The sequence below is a fragment of the Sciurus carolinensis genome, unplaced genomic scaffold (assembly GCF_902686445.1).
Source record: "Sciurus carolinensis unplaced genomic scaffold, mSciCar1.2, whole genome shotgun sequence".
Classification (NCBI taxonomy): domain Eukaryota; kingdom Metazoa; phylum Chordata; class Mammalia; order Rodentia; family Sciuridae; genus Sciurus; species Sciurus carolinensis.
The window spans coordinates 868,343-890,483 of NW_025920132.1; the positions used below are offsets into that span (position 1 = coordinate 868,343).

At 38.3% G+C, this 22,141-nt stretch overlaps 1 protein-coding gene across 1 annotated transcript in view; it reads left to right on the top strand.

Moving 5' to 3' along the window:
• The window catches only part of LOC124974122 (zinc finger protein 883-like), a 64,048-nt gene that overhangs the window by 26,322 nt on the left and 15,585 nt on the right, over nt 1-22,141 (top strand). The window contains exon 6 of the mRNA XM_047537636.1: nt 9,653-9,782. Coding sequence (XP_047393592.1) covers nt 9,653-9,782 — 130 coding nt within the window. The remainder of the gene's footprint in view (nt 1-9,652; nt 9,783-22,141) is intronic.

A 22,141-nucleotide genomic window follows, 5' to 3' on the forward strand; every position in this document is an offset into this window, starting at 1 on the left:
ACTCCCCTCCTTACACTGATTCCTTTCCCCTTACTATCTTCTGCACAATCCAAAGACTCTTTACTCCACCTACCCCCGTGCCCATTATGGATCAACATTTACCTGCCAGGGAAAATATTTGACCTTTAGTTTTTTGGGTTTGACTCATTTTACTTGTTGTGGTATTCTCTAGATCCATGTATTTACTATAATATGCCATATTTTTCTTTGTCTTTAAGTCTGAATAACATTCCATTGTCTGCATATACTACATTTTCTTTATCCATGCATATGCTGAAGAGCATCTAGGTTGGTTTAGTTATTGTGAACTGAGCTGCTATAAACAATGAAGTGACTGAGTCACCATAGTATGCTGGTTTTAAATCCTTTGTGTGTTTATACCAAGGAGTGGGATAACTGGGTCAAATGGTGGTTTCATTCTGAGTTTTTTGAGAATTCTCAATAAAATATCCAGAATGGTTAAATCAATTTGTAGACCAAGCAGCAATGTATGAGTGTACCTTTTTCCATATATCCCCAAGACATATTTTTATGTTTTATTTTTAAAATTTCTCATTGTAATAGGATTGGAATAAAATCTTCAAGTTGTTTTGAGCTGCATATCTCTAATTGCTAGAGTTTATGAGCAATTTTTCACATTAGTTGATCATTTGTGTTTTTTCTTCTGTGAAGTAGTGATTTAGTTCATTACCCCATTTATTGATTTTGTGTGTGTGTGTGTGGTTCTGGGGATTGAACCTAGGGCCTTGTGCTTGCAAGGCAAGCACTCTACCAACTGAGCTATATCCCCAGCCCTGATTGGATTAAGTTTTTGAGTTTTTTTATATATCCTTTACATTATTGCTTTATCTAAAGTGTATATGGCAAAGACTTTCTTCCATTCTGTAGGCACTCTCTTCATGTTACAGATTGTTTTCCTTTTCTGACAAGATGTTTATTTTGAGTCCATCCTTTCAAGGTTTCTTGATTCTACTTCTTGTGCTTTCGGAGACTTGTTAAGGAGGTCAGTTTCTAACCTGAATAGGTGGAGATTTGGTCCTACTTTTTCTTCTATTATTTGAAGGGTCTCTGTTTGAGTGCCTACATTTTATTCACCTTTTAGTTGATTTTTCCACAGGGTTAGAGATAGAGTTTGATATCATTTTCCTACATATGAATTTTTACTTTTCCCAGAACCATGTGTTTAATAGGCTCTCCTTTTTTCAATATATGTTTCTGGTGTCTTAATTTAGTATGAGAAAAGCCTATTTACTTTGGTTTCTCCCTGTGTCTTCTGTACCATTGTATTAAAAGTCTATTTTGGTACCAATGCCATGCCATTTTTGTTACCTTTACTCTCTAGGTCTGCATTGTTATCCCTCCTGCTTTACTCTTCTTGGTATGTATCACTTTGGCTATTCTGGGTCTCTTGTTTTTCAAATAAATTTTATGATTGCTTTTTCAAGTTATCTGAAGAATGTCATTGGTATTTCTTTAGGAATAGCATTAAATCTGTAACAGTCTTGGTAGTATAACAACTTTGACCATATTAATTTTGCCTATTAAAGAACATGGGAAATCTTTCCATCTTCTAAGGATTTTCTCCATTTTCTTATTTGAGATTCTGTAGTTTCCATTGTAGAGGTCTATACCATTTCATTAGGTTGATTGTCATATTTTTTGCAGTTATTGTGAATGGACTAGTTTTAATAATTTCTCCTACAGTTGTTTCATCACTGATGTATAGAAATGCATTTGCTTTATGATATTGATTTTATACCCTGCTATTTTTCTGAATTTCTTTATTAGGTGTAGAAATTTTCTGATTGAGTTTTTTGGTTTTTTAAATGTAAAATTCTGTCCTTGGGAAATAATGATATGTTAAATTATTTTTTTCCTATTCATATCCCTTTAATTTATTTCATCTGTCCAATTGTTCTGGCTACAATTTCAACGACTATGTCAAAAAGAAGTGAAAGAGGGTATTTGTGTTCGCTTCCAGTTTTTATGTGGAATGCTTTATTTTTTCTCTATTTAGAATGATGTTATCCTTTGGTTAGCATAGAAGACTTTCACAATGTTGAGCTATGTTACTACTATCACTTGTTATTCTAGTGTTTTAAACATGAATGGATATGCATTTTGCCAAATGTACTTTCTCCATCTATCGAGATGACAATATGATTCTCATCTTTAAGTCTATGAAGTAAAGGCATCCCATATGCGTAATCATATATCTACACAGGGTAATGGTGTTTGATTCATTCTGCTATTTTTCTTCCCCCCACCCCTACCACCCCTCCTTTCCCTCTATAGAGTCCATCCTTCCTCCATTCTTGACCCCATCCCACCCCCAATTATGTGTCATCATCTGCTTATCATAGAGATCATTCATCCTTTGGTTTTTTGAGATTAGTTAATCTCACATAGCATGATATTCTCCAATTTCATCCATTTGCCTGCCTATGCCATAATTATATTATTCTTTATAGCTGAGTAATATATATATGTATGTATATATATATGTATATACATGCATATATATATGTATATGCATGTATATACATATATATATGCATGCCACAGTTTTTTTATCCATTCATTAAATGAAGGACATCTAGGTTGGTTTCACTGTCTGGCTACTGTGAATTGAGCAGCTATGAATATTGATGTGGCTGTATCTCTGTAGTATGCTGATTTTAAGTCCTTTGGGTATACGCCAAGGAGTGGGATAGCTGGGTCAAATGGTGTTTCCATTCCAAGCTTTCTGAGGAATCTCCACACTGCTTTCCAGAGTGGCTGCACTAATTTGCAACCCCACCAGCAATGTATGAGTGTTCCTTTTTCACCACATCCTCGCCAACACCTATTGTTGCTTGTATTCTTGATAATCGCCATTCTAATTGGGGTGAGATGAAATCTTAGGGTAGTTTTGATTTGCATTTCTCTTATTAGTAGGGATGTTGAACATTTTTTCATATATCTGTTGATTACTTGTACATCTTCTGTGAAGTGTCTGTTCATTTCCTTAGCCCATTTGTTGATTGGATTATTTGTATTCTTTGTGTAGAGTTTTTCGAGTTCTTTTTATATTCTGGAAATTAGGGTATTATCTGAAGTATGAGGGGCAAATATTTTCTCCACTCTGTAGGTTCTTTCTTCACATTGCTGATAGTTTCCTTTGCTGAGAGAATGCTTTTTAGATTGAATGTATCCCAGTTATTGTTTCTTGTTTTTATTTCTTGTGCTATGGGAGTCCTGTTAAGGAAGTCTGATCCTAAGCCAACATGTTGAATATTTGGACCTTCTTTTTCTTCTATAAGATGAAATGTCTCTGGTCTCATCCAGGGTCCTTGATCCATGTTGATTTGAATTTTGTTCATGGTGAGAGATAGGTGTTTACTTTCATTCTGTTGCATATGGATTTCCAGTTTTCCCAGCACCATTTGTTGAAGAGGCTATCATTTCTGCATTGCATATTTTTGGCACCTTTGTGTAGTATGAGAAAATTTATTTATTGGGGTTTTTGTCTATGTCCTCTATTGTGTTCCATTCATCTACCTGTCTATTTTGGTAACAATGTCATGCCATTTTTGTTGCTATTGCTTTGTACTATAGTTAACGTTCTGGTATTGTGATACCCCCAGTTCACTCTTCCTGCTAAAAATTGCTTTAGCTATTCTGCATTTCTTATTCTTGCAGATGAATTTCATGATTTCTTGCTCTATTTCTGTAAGGTACATCATTGGGATTTTAATTGGAATTGCATAGTATCTGTATAGCTCTTTTGGTAGTATGGCCAATTTGACAATAATAATTCTGCCCATCCAAGAATACGGGAGATCTTTCCATGTTCTAAGGTCTTCCTCAATTTCTTTCTTCAATGTTTTTTTTAGTTTTCATTGTAGACATCTTTTACCTCTTTGGTCAGATTGATTCCCAAGTATTTTATTTTATTTTATTTTTTGACTATTGCGAATGGAGTTGTTTTCCTCATTTCCCTTTCTGATGTTTCATTGCTTGTGAATAAAAATGCTTTAGATTTCTGCATGTTGGTTTTATAGCCTGATATTTTGCTTAATTTATTAATGAGGTCTAGAAGTTTCCTGGAGGAATTTTTTTGTATCCAAATAATACAGAATCATGTCATCAGCAAATAGTGACAGTTTAAGTTCCTCTTTCCTTATTCATATCCATTTAATTTCTTTAGTCTGTCTAGTTGTTCTGGCCAGAGTTTCTAGGAAAATGTTGAATAGAAGTGATGAAAGAGTACATCCCTGACTTGTTCCCGTCTTTAAAGGGAAAGGTTTCTGTTTTTCTCCATTAACAATGATGTTAGCCATGGGCTTAGCATGAATAGCCTTTTCAATGTTCAGATAAGTTACTACTATTCCTATTTTTTCTAGTGTTTTCAGCATGAAGCTGTGTTGTATTTTGTTGAACACTTTTTCTGCATCAATTGAAATAACCATATGATTCTTATCCTTAAGTCTATTGACATGATGGATTATGTTTATTGATTTATGGATGTTAAACCATCCTTGCATTCCAGGGGTGAACCCCACTTGATCGTGGTGCACAATTTTCTTAATATGTTTTTGGATATGGTGTGCCAGTATTTTGTTAAGGATCTTCACGTTTATAGTCTTCAACATATTGGTCTAAAATTTTTTTTCCTTGATGTGTCTTTGCCTGGTTTGGGTATGAGGGTGATATTAGCTTTATAGAATGAGTTTGGTAGGGTGCCCACCTTTTCTATTTCCTGGAATACTTTGAGAACTATTGGAATGATTTCTTCTTTGAAGGTCTTGTAGAACTCGGCTGAGAATTCGTCTGGTTCTGGGCTTTTCTTGGATGGTAAATTTTTAATGGCTTCTTCTATTTTGGTGCTTGATATTGAACTGTTTAAATTTTGTATGTCCTCCTGGTTCAACTTGGGAGGAGCATAAGTCTTTAGAAATTTGTCAATTTCTTCAGTAGTTTCTGTTTTGTTGTAATACAGATTTTCAAGGTAGCTTCTCATTTTTTTCTGTATCTCAGTGGTGTCTGTCATGATATTTCCTTTTTCAACATGAATTTTTGTAATTTGAGTTTTCTCTCTCCTCTTTGGTAGTGTAGCTAAGGGTTTGTCTATTTTTTTTTTACTTTTTTGAAGAACCAACTTTGTGTTTTGTCAATTTTTTGAATTGTTTCTTTTGCTTCAATTTCATTGATTTCAGCTCTGATTTTAATTATTTCCTGTCTTTTACTACATTTGCTGTTATTCTGTTCTTTTGCTAGGACTTTGAACTCTAATGTTACGTCATTTAGTTGCAGTCTTTTCATTCTTTCCTGGAATGTGCTCCATGCAATGAATTTTTCTCTTAGTACCGCTTTCATAATGTCCAGAGATTTTGATATGTTTTTTCGTCCTTCTCATTAAATCTAAGAACTTTTTATCTCCTCCCTGATATTTTCTGTTATCCATGTTTCATTCAGTAGCCTATTATTTAGTGTCCTGGTGTTGGAGTGATTTCTGTTTTTTATTTTATCATTGATTTCTACTTACAGTCCATTGTGATCTGATAGAACACAAGGCAGTATCTCTATTTTTTTGCATTTCCCAAGGGCTGCTTTGTGGCATAACTTATAGTCTATTTTTGAGAAGATTCCATGTGCTTGTGAGAAGAAAGTGAATTCACTTATTGATGAATGGAATATTCTATGTATGTCTATTAATTCTAGGTTTTTGATTGTGTTGTTGTGTTCTATGGTTTCTTTGGTTGGATTTTGTTTGGAAGATCAATCTAATGGTGACAGCAGTGTGTTAAAGTCGCACAGAATTATTGTGTTGTGGTCTGTGTGATTCCTGAAATTGAGAAGAATTTGTCTGATGTACAGGGATGCACCATTTTTGGGGGCATAAATATTAACTATCAGTATGTCTTCCTGATTTATATGGTTCCCTTAAGCAATATGAAATGTCCTTTTTATCCCTTCTGACTAACTTTGGATTGAATTCCACTTTATCTGATATAAGGATGGAAACTCCCACTTTTTTACTGAGTACATGTGCGTGGTAGGTTTTTTCCCATCCTTTCACCTTTAGTTTGTGGATATTTTTTTCTATGAGATGAGTCTCTTGCAGGCAACTTATGGTTGAGTCTTTCTTTTTAATCCATTTTGCCAGAGTATGTCTTTTGATTGATGAGTTTAGGCCATTAACATTCAAGGTTATTATTGAGATATGATTTGTATTCCCTGTCATTTGGGCTTAGTTCTGGTTTTTTAACTTGGCTTCATTTCTCCTTTGAGTGGGTTTTTTTCTAAGGCAGTTCCTCGCTTTGCTGACCTACATTATTGCTTTTGGTTTCCTCCTCATGGTATATTTTGGTGAGATAATTCTGTAGTGTGGGCTTTCTATTTGTAAATTCTTTTAACTTTTGCTTATCGTGGAAGGATTTTATTTCATTTCAATTCTGAAGGTTAGTTTTGCTGGGTATAGAATTCTTGGTTGGCAACCATGTTCTTTCAGAACTTGAAATATGTTGTTCCAGGCCCTTCTAACTTTTAGACTCTGGGTTGAGAAGTCTGCTTCTATTTTTATTGGTTTCCCCCTATATGTATTCTGATGCTTTGCTCTCACAGTCTTCAAAATCCTATCTTTATTTTGAATACTAGGCATTTTCATTATAATGTGCCTTGGTGTGGATCTGCTGTGATTTTGTGACTTTGGTGTTCTGTAAGCCTCTTGTATTTGATTTTCCATTTTATTCTTCAGTTTTGGAAAATTTTCTGATATTTTTTCATTGAATAGCTTGTTCATTCCTTTGGTTTGTATCTCTGTGCCTTCCTCAATCACAATAATTCTTAAATTTGGTCTTTTCATGATGTCCCATACTTCTTGGAGATTCTGTTTATAATTTCTTACCATTTTCTCTGGGCAACTTTATTTTCAAGATAAAATATATTTTCTTAATTGTCTAAGGTTCTGTCTTCCAAGTGGTCTAGTCTTTTGGTGATGTTTTCCATTGAGTTTTTATTTGGTTTATTTTTTTCTTCATTTCAACAATTTCCATTTGTTTTTATTTTTATTTTTTGAATATCTCTATCTCTTTGTTGAAATTATCTTTTGCTTCTTGCAGTTTCGCTTTCAACTGCTTATTCGTATTATCAATCATTGCCTGCATTTTCTCTCTTATCTCATCCTTTGCTTCATGAATCATCTATTCATGTATAATCTGAAGTCCTTTTCTGATATTTCTTCTACCACACTCTCATTGGATCCTATTAATATAGAATCTATATTTGTTTGTATCTTTTCTTCCCTTGTCTTTTCATGTTGTTCCTGTATCTTCCCCTCTAGCAGTGCAGATCTGGGGTATTGCAGATTCCCCCCTATAGGTTTATAGTGGCCCTATAGGTTTCCAAAACCTTTTCTTTAAGGGGAGATCAATATTAGCAGTGCCAAATTCAGACACTATGCCATTCTAGACCAAATAGCCCCTATGAGGACATTAACCATATTGTCATAATAAACAGAATGATTTCAAATATTATCTTCAATATATCAAACAGATTTGCAATAAGGTCTGCAGTTTCTAATGGAGGAAAAGAGGATGCAGTGGGATGTAGGATGTAGCTGTTAATGGGGTAATAGAAGAATATACAAAAGTTCTAGATAATAAAAAGTGTGAGAATATAATCAAAAGAAATTGGATGTTAGCATGCCAAAAGTGAGAAAGAGACTCTGAGAAAACAGGTATTCAAAAGGGAAAAGGGAGCAAGAAAATTAGAGATAAAAACTTAAAATTGTCCAATAAGAAGCAAAAAGAAAATCTACAGTATAACAATCATATACTATTCAAACCTCCCAGTCTTCAGTAGCCTGAAGCATGAGAGGTACCTGACAATGAGTTTCAGATCTCCAGCAGTTGTCATAGGATGGGATTTTCCCCACCTAACAATAGAAGCTATGGCTTCCAGAATTATCCAAGATGGCCACTCTGTCTTCCAAATTGTTGGCAAATGGGAACCTGCAGCTTGGGGTGTGGACATGGTTGGCTGGAGGTCCTAGAGGCGAGGTGTGGTTGGTCAGGCAGCGGTCCTGGAGGTTGCATGTGTTTAGTGTTCTTGTGGGATCTTGGAGGTGGGGTGCGATTAGTTGGTCTGGATTCCAGGTGATAGTGCACAGTCAGTTGGTCTGGGGTTCCTGGCAGCAGGGAGCAGTCAGTCGATGTTCAGTCCCTTGATCAGCACCCAAAATTAATGCAACTGGAGTCCTGCAGCATCCCCATCTATGGTCACCTGGGCTGAACCTTGCTACCCATCGCCTTCTGCTGGACTGAGGATCTTTTGTACTTAATGGGTCCCAGGGTGTTGATCAGGAGCACTCCCCTCTGGACTCCCCAGGGCCCCCAGTTCAGGGGGCCCTGCACCGTCACTGATCACTGAGGGCCAAGTGTCCCAGGTACCCAGGTGGGCAGGTTCATGGTGGCTGCCCCTCAGTGGGAAGAAAGTCAGCACGGGTACAGTGGGGCTGAGGAGCGGTATCAGGAGCCCTCGAAGGGCAGAGGGAGGCTGTTGGGGGACAAACACTGCATAATGCTTCTTCTCTGACTGTTGGCCTTAAATTTTTTAAAAATACTATTTCTGAATTGTTCATGGAAAATGCCCCTAATTTAGTACAATTTTGTTATCTTACTATTCTTCTTAACATCTTTAGGAATATATAACTAGTAAATATTCAAAAGTGTCAATGATCAAAATAGGAGCTAAGAATGTGGTCTTGGAAATCAGACTGCATGGATTTGAATCCTGTCTCTGGCACATCATGGCATGTGTCCTTGAGCACATGACTCAGCTTCTCCAAATGAAATCTTCCATCCCTCTGAGGACATAAATCATATCTTTGTCTGATGTCTCCATACTGTACATGCTACCTCCATGTTATTAGATTTTTGCAATATCACAAAATTTTTAATCAAATAAGCTTTTTTTTTTTTTAATAATGGTACCAAAGCATATGGATAGTGATGCAAAGGAGGCACCAGGGCATAAAACATTAAGAATGGATTATCTTCAGTACTTTGTGGCAACACTGAAGCTACCTAGGAAAAATCACTGGGGGGTGGTGGTAGTGTTTATGGTTTTAAACATCCATTGGGGATCTTGGAACATATCCTTGGTGATCAGGGGCAGGGGCTTCTATATTATTACTTTTTTGTGTTTCCAACAAAGATAGGGACACTGGTGGGATTATTCTGTTGTTAGTTCAAGCAACTTTAAGAAAGCAAAATTTTATTTTGTATATTTGATTACCCTCATGCCATCTGTAGGTGTAAAAATATTGCCTTAATCCTTTTGTGAATGAGTCCAAATTCTTAATAACAGTATGTAGAAAGGAACTGATGAATTAGTAATGAAATTCTGTGAGATAAGTTGTTTCTTATGTAGATTTTAGAGATATCATCTGAGTCAAGCATGGTGGCACACACCTGTAATCCCTGTGGCTCAGGAGGCTGAGGCAGAAGGATCACAAGTTCATAGAAAATTCCTGGTATGTTCTTGGTATGGAACTAGGAGTGAGAACCTTATCTTCTCCTTGCTTCCTTTCCTTGCTTTACGCACTAACCTTGAATGTGAAAACTATTCTTGTAAACAAGTCTCCTAGATGTTGTTTGTCCATTTCAAGATCCTGTATTTGCAGACAGAGAAAGTACCGGTGATCCAGTTCATCTTTCTTGTGCTCCTGAGAAAGGATGGTGGTGATGATGGCTATGGAAGGAAGGGTCCCACCCTCACAGTCTGGGTCAGAGAAGAAGGTATGCAGCAGCAAAAACAAACATTTTTCCTCTGTGTCCTCCATGTGTGTCTCATGCTAGAATATTAAAGCTATGTAATCTACCTTTGTGTGTGACTGCACTGATGCACATGTATGCATCAGAAAACAACTACACCCATTTGATTTGTTTGACTTTCATAATTAGATGTGATAATTTTAATTTGATAATTAACTAATGTTGTTCCCATATTTTAAAACCTCTTAGAGTGTAAAATTATTTGACTCTTGCTGTGTCTCAAGTAAAATAATACTGATTTTCAGTGTATGACTTGTAATGAAAATAAATTATCTCACATCAAAGAAATGAAAATCCAAGTTTTTGTCTCCAAGTGGAGTAGTTTCAGGTGGAAAATATACAAGCTGAGTCTTGTTTCACAAATAACTTTACCCCTTTTAACATATTTAACTAAAGAAAATCTTTAAGAAACAGGATTTATGCTTGGGACCTATCTCCTTTGTTTCATGGTTTTGTTACTTTACTGTGAATCTGTTCTATTAGAAATTTCTGCTGGTACTGAAGGATTCATATACCACCAAAAAGGATATGTGGAGGAAATAAAGACTCTTTAGACCATATGTCTAGAACTTGTGTGAGTGAGTGTAGGGTAACCACCTTAGTCTAGTTTGTCCTAGATTGTCTCAGTTGTAACAGTGAATGTTTTCTTAGTCCCTGGGCAAACCAATGTGTTTGGCCACCCTGCCTGTTTATAGATCCTGGGGGTAAAAAAAACTTGCCTTTTTGTAATTGTGTCTTTTTTTTTTTTACTACTGTTAAATGTTCTATATCTCAAAGGAAGTAGGGGAAGTAAAAAAAAATCTAAGATTATCTAACTATCCTATAAATGCTAGGCAAGGCTGAAATATTTTGTAAACAGAACTCAAATTTTTTCAAAGCATTTCTGTTAGTAATGTATCATTGTCACTACTAAAAGAACTTGCTATTGATTCCATTTATACAACATTATTGAAATATGGAAATGGCAGGTTACTGGGCATTAGTGAAGTAATGGAGTGTCAAAATTTAGTGGATTATAGAAAGGCAGATCAAAGGAGTCTTGTGTCCATGAAAATCTCTGTCTTGACTCTGTCACATCAGCATTCTAGTCAGGTGTCCAGTGTTGATTTTACAGGCTGTTAGAGCTTAAGGAAAATATGTAAAGGGCACACAGGTCTGTGAATTATTATTACTTAAAACTGTTTATGAATCTGCAGTTATTCAAGAGCTTGGAGAATAAGAATGGGAGCAGAAACATAACACCTTTTAGCACTATTAGAAAACATTATTACAAAAGACTAGATAGTTCCTAAAAGGTAACTCCTGTAGAAATTATTTGTAGCTGTTCTTTGGTCTGGCAATGTATTAAGAACTTTAAGACCATAGATGATCATTATAGGTGACAGCAGAGTCACTGCTTAATTCCTGTTTGATGCTGTGCACTCTAAGTTCAGCATATCACTATTTCAAAACTGCAGAGACTTCTGAGTACTCCTTAGGGATGTAATGCAAATCCCTCAAGCTCTAAAGTGCTGTGAAGTGAAGTAAACAGGAAGCCATAGTCAGTTCAGTTTGATGATGCAGAACCTGGCTCAGACAACAAACCAGGTTCACATTTCAGCTCCACCTCTTCTTGTTTGTATGATCTTTGGCAAATCAATTATTGTTTTGGACTTTATTTCTTACATGTAGTATGAGATCAAAGAAGTAAGTTTTGTCTCTATAATAGGGCTGTTATTAAGAATAAATGAGACATTGAGAACACTTCATAAGTTCTCTGCAGATGCCAAATTTGCTTCTGTATTTACTGGAAGCATGTATATAGTGGTGCATGGGAACAAAGAGATAGATTTTATTTTGCTTTCAACAACTGATTTTTAGAAAGCTTCTTAGCTTTTCATGGCTTCATCTCCTGCAGAATCTCAGTATGTCTGAGTAGATGACAGGTCAACAATCTTTCAGATTCCAATTTCCTGGATAATGAGGTAAACATTTAAGAGGCAATAAAGGCAGGGATGAAATCACAGCCTAAAATCTCCCAGTACTCAATTTAAATTTTGTCTCTGCCTCAGTTCTGAGCCATGCATTGCTCACTGCTCATTTATATCTTGTTCCCTCTGCTTTCCTACAAGAATGGGGTTTTGTTCTGAACATCATGTGCAAATCACAATTACTACTACTTTTCTGTTTCTTTTGTTACTACTACTGCTAATCTACTCAAACTACTGTCCAAGAGGCAAATCTACCAGTGTCCCCACCCTCTGCCTGTCTTGTGTTTCTCCAGTTAAAATTTTATTGGAGTACATCATTGATTTGTTCACATCTTTGCTGAGATTCTTTTACAGTTGTATGGGAATAGTTGAGAAGTTGTGGAAGAGACCAAGCAGCCTGCAAAACCTAGATATTTGCTATCTTGTTCTTTGAGGAACATTTTTACTGACCCCTCATATAAGAAAATTATAAAAGTTGTGCCCTTCAGCATCCTGTTTTCCCTCCCACCTGTGAGGATTATATGGTCTGAATTTTCCTTCTTCCTTTTCCTGCTGGGTTGTATTCGGTTGTTTATACATGGTATTGGCATCAGATCTGCCATTTTGCTGCCACCATTATTCTCTCCACACACACAATTTTACAACCTAGATTGTTAGCCCACAAACTTCCTGGTAAATCATTGGTCAGATTGTTATTAGTCCACAAAATTCTACTACCTAAGAATAGCTCCCCCACTGTTCTCTCTCTGTCACCCTTGTATGCACTCTGCCTGTCTGCTTAATTAAATCTTTTGTGTGAATTTCCCACATCAGGAATGGTTTCTGGGTGCTTTAATTTGTGCCATGATTTGGATGGACTTTTCTACTGCCACTTAGGTGAGTGGAATCCCATCTCTTGCACCAGACCCTCTGATGCTGGTCTCACTTTCCATTCACCCTGACATTTCCAACTTTCATTCACATCCACCACCAGCTTCAGATTGGTACATTTTCCATAGCAGACTCCTATGCTGACCAGAGATATGACTGTTTGTTATGTAGTGCCTTGAGGAAGTTGAGGAGTGGGGGCTCCCCCAGCCATGACTTTTACAGTTATGACTGGCCTCCTTATTTGACCTTATATGATGGGTGGATCCCCAATGTTTATGGTGCAGATTCTCTCTCTGGGTTGGGGCTCCTCTTTAGTTTTTCTCTCAAAATTCATGCCACCAGTCTTTAACCCCCTTGCCTTTTGCCTGGCACACACTGATGGGGGTGACAATTCCCATCATTGTGCTGCCTCCTCATCTCCAGTCAACTAGTCTGTGACCTTGGGATGACTTAGATGCTGACTTGGCTATTTATCAGTCTCCACCTTGGGATCTGGGTCCTCCATTCTGGCAGATTCACCCCTGAGATATCTACTAGATAGTCTTAAAACTCTTCATCTGGCCTACAATGACCAAAACTTATTCACTTGTGTAATGATATTTGGCCACAGTATCCTTCAGATAATCAATCAAAATGACCACTTAATGGCATACAAATTCTGTGAATCTTTGTTCTTACTTGAAATCTGATCACCTTCTTTTGGCTTCTTCTCCCCTGCTAATCCCTCCTCCTTCTCTGACTTTGACCCAGCTAATGATCCACCCCTATACTGGTCTCCTACAGCAGAGGCCCAATTGGCCCCTGCTCCTCTGCCTCTTTTGCCCATCTCTGTTTTGACTTCTGCCCTTTCCACCCAGTCCTCCTGCCATGAGGTTCAAGCACATGTTCTAGCTCCCCTATGGGAGGTGGCTGGTGTGAAGGAAGTAATCAGAGTTCATATTCCTTACTTACTCTCTGATCTTTCCCAGATAGACATGTGGTTAGGCTTCTTCACCTCCAACTCTGCAAACTTCATTAAGAAATTTTAGTATCTTACCTACTCTTTTGATGTTAGATTTAAAAGATGCCTTTTTCTGTATACCCTATGTTATGGGGCTCAACTTAAGAACAGACCGATCACCACTGAGAAGTCCAAATTTGAGAGTCTTTATTAAGCTGGCCAGCTGACTGTCTCACACAATGCCCCAAAAAGTGGCTATTGGGAGAAGAGCCCCAGCCACAGGGTTTTAGGGGATTTTATACCAAAAATCACATCAATCATAAGTGTCTGTTGCTATGATTCAAAATTACAAACTAACATCATGAGATCATCGACAGAGGAGGAAGTGGGTCAAACTGACCCTTACCTAGGTACAAACTAAAGAATGGTTGCTAACATCCACACAATTACTGTTTACATGGTACATTGGTTACTACATAGGAGTTGCCATTGTATATTATTAAACAAGTCGCACCAAGTATCTGATAATGGGTACAGAGGTGGGGTGCTCCCATGGGAGAAGCTTATTTCCTACATAACATGGAGTCTCAGAGCAAAATAGAGTCTGTTTAGTTATTTCCCTTAGAGTCTGGCCTATAACAATCTCATGGAGTCAGATCTGTCAGCCCATCACACCCTAGACTCTCAATCATGATTTCTGGTTACCTTTAAGGAACCAGAGAGTGGATCTTAATTTACCTAGAAAATGTTCCTTCAAAGATTTAACAATAGCCCTCACCTGGTCAGTCAAACCCAAGCTAAGAACTTAACAAGGGTTAATAATCCCAAGGCAGCAATTTCCCTTGCAATGGAGTGTAAGCTAGCAGACTCAGCTAGGGACCAATCTGAGACATGAATGAAAAAAAATTGTCCATTTTAAATTTCTGGACTGAAACACAGAAAAATGGTTTTAAGACTCTCTCTCTTTCTCTCCATCTCCCTCTCTCTCATTCTCTCTCCCTCTCCTCTGACTTCCACCTGTCTTATTCTCCATCTCATAGTATAATTAGTGGCCATTAATATTTTTTCTAGGACTCTTGTTTTTCCTTAAATGGTATATTTTTTGAGCTCATAATTTTGATCTTACTTACCTAGATTAATGCTTTTCTTATCAGTTCTATTTTTTATTCAAATTTAAAGTTTGTTTTTTAAAACATCTATAATATTTCATGGAGATTTACCTACAAAAAACTACAAGACCTTTTGTTATGTGTATATTGTGTTGTTTGATATTGTCTTGTCTGTCTATATATGTGCATCAAAATATCATGTACATATCAAAATTGACACAAATAACAAGCACTCATGAAATTACAGTTTAGAAAATCGATCCAATTACCTTTAATTCATGTGATTTTAAAAGGTTGAATTTAAATTGGGTAAACAAATGAAGGTAAAATGTGTTTAAAATCACTTAATGTTGAGGGCCGTCTTGGACAAGATGGCACCTGGCAGTGAGTCAAAGGGCACTGGATACCAAAATAAGGAAGTACCCAAAAAGGTTGCTTGCCTACTAGTTCCTTGGAGACTTATGACGTGTTGACGCCAGGCTCTAGGATTGGCTATCTAATATCATGCCACATGTGGACAGCTCGTGATTCATATAGTGCTATACTGACATTCTTCTGCATGCTCTCCTGTGTGAGAGAAAGCTTTGCTATAATTGGCTGATAAGCTAGGAGCCTGGGGGAGGAGAGAGGGAGAGGGTAGAAGAAGGGAGATAGTGGCAGAACAAAGGAGGCAGGAAAACAGGGAGGACGCAGTAAATATGGTCAACTAAAGATTGGTGGTGTCTCCTTTCTCTGTGCTGGTTCTGCTGGATGGAACAAATGGTGACATGCATGAGGAGCTTCTTCCTCCCTCTGTGACCTCCCACGTAAGTAACTTAAGGTAAGCTATAGAAAAACTAAGTAACTTTAGGTAAGCTGTAGGAAAACTGTAGGATAACCCCGGTAAAGGGAGGCCACATAACCCTGGTGAAGGGAGGCTGCATAGCCCCCGGTAAAGGGAGGTCTCATAACTCCAGGATGGGGTCACAAGTGTCAAGAAATCAAATGATAGGAATCATACAAGATGTACTTAAGGCTAATGGAAGTGCCATAAAACGATCTACTGTAACAGCATATGTAACTACACTGGCCAAGGTTAGTCCTTGGTTTTTGGAAGAGAGAGTCCTAAATATTCCACAATGGGAACATGATAAAGAGGATCTTATTAAAGCAGAAAAGCAATCCCCATTACCTAGAGGCACTTTTCCCATGTGGCAGCTCATTAAGGAATGTCTAACTTTTAAAAAAGGTAAAATAATAACTTTAGTAAAAAAAGGAAATATGTGTCTGGAAGAGATAAAGAAACAACTAAGTGTAACTTCTCATAAAGAGGAAGAAGAGGAGGAGGGACTTACTGGGGAGGAAGTAGAAAGAGCATCAAGGACACGGTTGCCCCCATCAGTTATATCAGGAAGGAATACCAATCCCTTCCTGGAGGCAGCTGCTCCCCCTCAAGCAGCCTGCCCCCTATATCCCCCAAAGTACCCTTGGGAGGAGTTATCTCATGCTATAAATCAGATGGGTTTTTCACTGCGAGGAGAAGAAACCACCCTTAAGGAAACCTCAGCAGTCCCACAATTTGTCCCTGTACTAGAGGACCAAAATAGACAAAGATTCCACCAACCTCTGGATTTCAAAACAGTAAAAAATTTTAAGGAGGCAGTGGCTACATATGGTCCAAAGGCCCCATTTACAATTAGTATGTTGGAGTCAGTATCGGGGCTAAATCTAGTGCCGGAAGATTGGGAAAGGTTATGTAAATCTGTGCTATCAGGGGGGCAGTACCTAGTGTGGAAAACTGCATGGCAGGAAGCCTCATTAGAAACAGCACACTGTAACGCTGCCACAGGCTTTCCTCAAAGAAATGTAGAAATGCTAACAGGAGAAGGAAACTATGAAGGTATTCAACAGCAGATTATTTACGATCCTGGGGTGTATGCACAAATTGCTGCTGCTGCCACTAAAGCCTGGAAGTTAATTCAAGGGTCAGGAGATTTACAGGGGCAGTTGTCTAAGGTGATTTAGGGGAGTAACAAACCATTTGCAGATTTTGTTGATAGACTAATCCAAACGGCTGCTAGAATATTTGGGGATTCAGAACAAGCTATGCCCTTAATAAAACAATTAGCTTATAAGCAAGCAAATAGATAGTGTAAAGAAGCTATAAGACCATGGAAAAATAAAGATTTAAGTACATATATAAAGGTCTGCAGGGATATCAATGATGCATTACAGGATGCATTAATGATGTCATTACAGGACAAGTAATAGCTGCTGCTCTTCATGGGCCAAATCAGGGGCAATCAAGAGCTAAAGGAATAATATGCTTTAAGTGTGGGCAAGAAGGGCACTTCAGAAAACACTGCCCTGAAGGACCCATAGAATTAAAGCCCAGGGGAACACCTGGACTGGAGAACAAGGGACAAATCAACCTGCCCCAGGTTTATGTCCCCAGTGCCAGAAAGGAAGGCACTGGGTGAGATTTTGTACATCAAGATTTGACATAGAGAGAAATCCTCTTCCTACCCAGTCAAGAAATGACTGGGGGGCCCAACCCAGGGCCCTCAAAGATACAGGGCCTTTCAGAATCCCATAGTCCATATCCCCACTCACAATCCTTTTCGACTCTCTCCTCATTGTCCTGAGGAACATCAGGGAGCAGGGGATTGAACCTCTGTGCCTCCGCCTGACTCATTCTAACCCCAGAGATGGGAGTACAAATGGTCCCCACGGGCATACATGGACCACTCCCTGAGGGCACAGCAGGATTATTATTGGGGCGGAGTTCCACAAGAATTGCCAAGAGTCATTGATTCTGATTATACTGGAGAAATTAAGATTATGTTATCTTTCCATCGAGGGGTATCTGTTGTTTCTCTAGGAGATAAAATAGCAAAAATATTGATATTGCCTAGCCATCATGGGACTTTTCCCAGTTCACAAAGGACTGGAGGAAACAACAGGTTTGGATCCACAGGATTGAGTGTCTTATGGGCACAATCAACAACAAATAGACCTATGCTTAAATTGAAAGTTAATGGTACTACCATAGATGGTCTAATAGACATAGGTGCTGACACCTCTATTATAAGTCAGAAAAACTGGAGCAAATCATGACCTGTTACAGCATCCAGTACTACCTTACGGGGACTTGGATTTGCCCAAGTCCCATTACAAAGTTCAGCTGTTTTATCTTGGGAGGACCCTGATGGGAAAAGGGGACCATTCCAACCTTATGTATTAGCTCACCTGCCTGTCACTCTTTGAGGAAGAGACATTTTAACACAGATGGGTGTTGTCATTTCTTCCTCAGTTGAACAAAATATTTCCTGTCTAAACCCAACCGTTTTACCAGTCATGGTGGAACAAGGTTATATCCCTGGAAAAGGACTAGGCAAGAATCTACAAGGTATGACCTGCCCCATTCAAGCCAAAGGACAAACAGGGACTGAGGGATGGGGTTTTCTGGAGGGGCCACTGAACCATTAAGGATAATATGGAAATCCAATAATCCTATCTGGGTCCCCCAGTGGCCCCTTTCTAAAGAAAAAATAGAGGCAGCCCAGGAAATAATCAACAGTTGAAGGAAAATCATATCATTCCTCCCACTTCCCCTTGGAATACACCCATTTTTGTCATAAAAAATAAGTCTGGGAAATGGCGACTCTTGCAAGATCTGAGAGCCATAAATTCCAGTATGCATATTATGGGACCGGTGTAACTGGGTCTCCCCTCGTTAACTGCTCCTCCAAAACATTATCATATCATCTCTATAGACATAAAAGATTGTTTCTTTTCCATTCCTGTGCATCCCGAGGATAGCCCTCTATTTGCCTTTTCCATTTCCTCTTTGAATAATGAAGGGCCTAATACTAGATACCAGTGGGTGGTCCTTCCCCAGGGAATGGCAAATAGTCCCAGTATGTGTCAAATATATGTTGGGCAGGCTATATCACAGATTAGACAAAATTGTAAAGGACTTTATTGTCTCCATTATATGGATGATATTCTTTTGGCTCATAGGGAACAGGAGACCTTATTAGGGGTATTTGATGATATTATCAAAACCCTAGAAAAATGGGGATTACATGTGGCCCCAGAAAAGGTGCAAACCCGCAGCCCTATTACCTTTCTAGGACATCAAATATTAGATACCTGTGTTAGGCCACAAAAAATTCAATTAGCCACAGGAAAGCTTAAGACTCTAAATGATTTCCAAAAATTATTTGGTGATATAAATTTGATAAGGCCAAATTTGGAAATCACCACTGGTCAACTTAAGCCTCTGTTTGAAATTCTCCAAGGAGATTCAGACCCTACATCCCCCAGAAATTTAACTCCTGAAGGTAGAAAAGCCTTGAGGTTAGTAGAACAAGCTTTAGAAAATGCTCATATTGATAGAGTTGATCTATCCTTGCCTTTTAGCCTCATAATGTTAGATTCTAAATATGCTCCTACAGGTCTATTGTGGCAAACTGGACTCCTGATATGGATCCATTTGCCAGTGTCCCTAAAAAATGTTGTTTCCCTGTATCCTGTGATGGTGGCAAATCTAGTTTCATTAGGACTTAAGACAGCCCTTCGAGTTTTGGAGTTCATCCTCAGACAGTTATTGTCCTGTACATGGCAAAACAGATTGAAATAGTAGTTAACAGTAATGAAGATTGGGTAATTGTCTATCGTTCCACCATGTCCACATATGATAATCACTTACCAAGTTCATCTATTGTCAGCTTCTTCAAAAGATATCCTGTTATTTTCCCTCAGGTTGTTAAGGCTCAATCTATCCCAGCAGCAAATACAATCTTTACAGATGGCTCCTCCGGCACAGCTACAGTAGTTTCTGATAAAGTACAGACTATTATTACTTCTCATAAGTCTGCTCAAAAAACTGAACTGGAAGCAACTATAACTGCCTTACAAACATTTCCTGAGAAACCTTTAAACATTTTTACTGACAGTCTCTATATTGCCCAGCTTGTGCCCCGACTTGAGACAGCTGGACTCATTAGTCCTCAATCTACCTTACAACAGTGCTTTTATCAAGTACAAACTCTTCTGTGGGCTCGCAAAGAACCTTTATATATAGGCCATATCAGAGCACATTCATGCTTACCTGGGCCTTTAGCTCAAGGAAATTCTACTGCAGACTCAACTACTCAAGATCCTCATGTGTTTAACATTGTACAAAAATCAATTAATTTCCATAAAGATTTTCTTGTCAATGCTACTATTCTCAAAATAAAATATAACATTACAAAAGAACAAGCCAGAAATACAGTAAAACAGTGTCCTGCCTATGTGCCTCATTTATCTGTTCCTCATTTTGAAGTCAATCCTAGAGGACTCCTTCCAAATCATCTATGGCAGATGGATGACACCCATATCCCTGAATTTGATACTTTAAGATTTGCACATGTAACTGTAGATACCTACTCAGGATATATATTTGCTACCGCCCATACAGGGGAAAAGACAAAAGATGTAATCAGTCATTGCCTTCAAGCCTTTGCTACTATGGGAAGGCCAAAATCATTTAAAACAGTTAATGGGCCTGCTTATACTTCTTCATTTCAACAGTTTTGCTCAAAGTTTAATATCTATCATTCTACAGGATTGCCCTATAATCCACAAGGACAAACTATCATGGAAAGGGCTAATCAAACATTAAAAGTCTGCTTAACTAAACAAAAAGAGGGAATAGGGGCATTAGCCCCTCTCAAGAATAGACTTAACCTTGCGTTATTCACCCTCAATTTTTTAACTTTGGATATATGGGCTGTACTGCAGCTGATAGACATTTTAGTGAAAAGTCTGGTGGCCATCCACAAGCAATGTGGAAAGACATCTTGACTGGGTCCTGGAAAGGACCTGACCCAGTATTAATTTGGGGGAGAGGATCTGTTTGTGTTTTTCCTCAGGACCAACAACAACCTATCTGGGTCCCAGGTGCTTGGAAAGCACTATCCATAAGAAAGAAAATGGCACCGAAACACCAAATGATGGTGATGGTGGTATGCCTGCTGTTGTTAGCTCTTCCTAAAACTTTTGGGGATATACCACCCATGGCACACAAGTTTTCCCTCAATTATTTCCTAATACAGAACTTCTAGGTATTCCTTACCTACCAGCTTGTTCCACTATAAAGCCACTTATTACTAGTCTAAACTTCAAGTTAAGAGAGAGTCTTTTCTTCCTCTGGTTAGCCACCTCAGAAACTGCCATAAAACAGGGAGGCAATCTCTCTCTCATTCAATAAGGTACAGTCAAAAGCAAACCTATATAAAGGGAAGTAATACACCTGTTTATAGTTATACAGGGTGTGAGGCCAATTACTCTTCCTTTTATCAGGTTTTCCCCCCTACTCCTGTATGTGTCACGTCTCCATTTGTGTTCATTTTGTCTAACAGTTCTAAGTTTAATATTAACATTACTAATAACAATGATAATGATACTGAGGTCCTTAATTGTGTTATGTGTTAAGAGTGTTATGTGTCTAGTTGTTGGGATGTTTCACTATTTCCTCTGGCTGTGATTGCCAGGATTCCAAAATTCATTCCAGTCCCAGTGACCTTAATTCATAGTGAGTGGAATTTCCTACCCATGAAAGCAAAAATATATTTTGGTATCTCAGCCATTATAGCCATCGCTGTTGCTGCGGTGGCTGCTGTGGCTGCTGCCACTGCTGCTGGACTTGCCCTAGGAACTGCTATTCCTACTGCTCACGCACTCAACAATCTGTCACAAGCCACTGCCGAAGCATTGACAGCCCAGGAAAACATCAATGCATATCTCGCCACGGGAATCCTGATTCTAAACCAAAGAGTGGACTTACTACAAGAATAAGTGGACATGTTGACTGTAAACACACAGATGGGCTGTCTAGTGCATGCCCAAGCACTATGCATTACCCCAATACCCTATTCTAATATTACTGCTGCTGCCAATCCAAACAGCTTGGTAGCATGCTTAATGGGACATGGACTAAAGAGTTTACTAATTTGACTACCCTATTAAGAAATTCTATATTTGTGGTAAATAGTACTCAGGTCAAGGTCCCAGGTATGCCAGAAGCCATTAGTTTCTCACAGTCAGCGTTACAATTTGGTAAACAATGGATGGGAAGTTTTGCTATGATGGGATTGTTGTTCTTGCTGTTATTATTGCTGCTCAGATATCTGTTGTCTCTAAGGAGTCATCAAAGATGGCAAGCCTTAGTGGTATGGCAAGCCCTTATGGCCATGGACCAAGGCTCTGATCCTCAGATTTGGCTCTCCCAATTATAGGACTGGTAGTCAATGACAGGTAAGCACAGGGTGGACTTTATACCAAACTAAAACAGGGATCAAAGCATGCCAACAGCTCTTTGACTCCCAATGATGGGTAAGGATAAAGTCTGACTCTGGCACCTAAGACAGGCACAGTTGCTGTCCTTTTCTTTTTATAAAAAAGAGG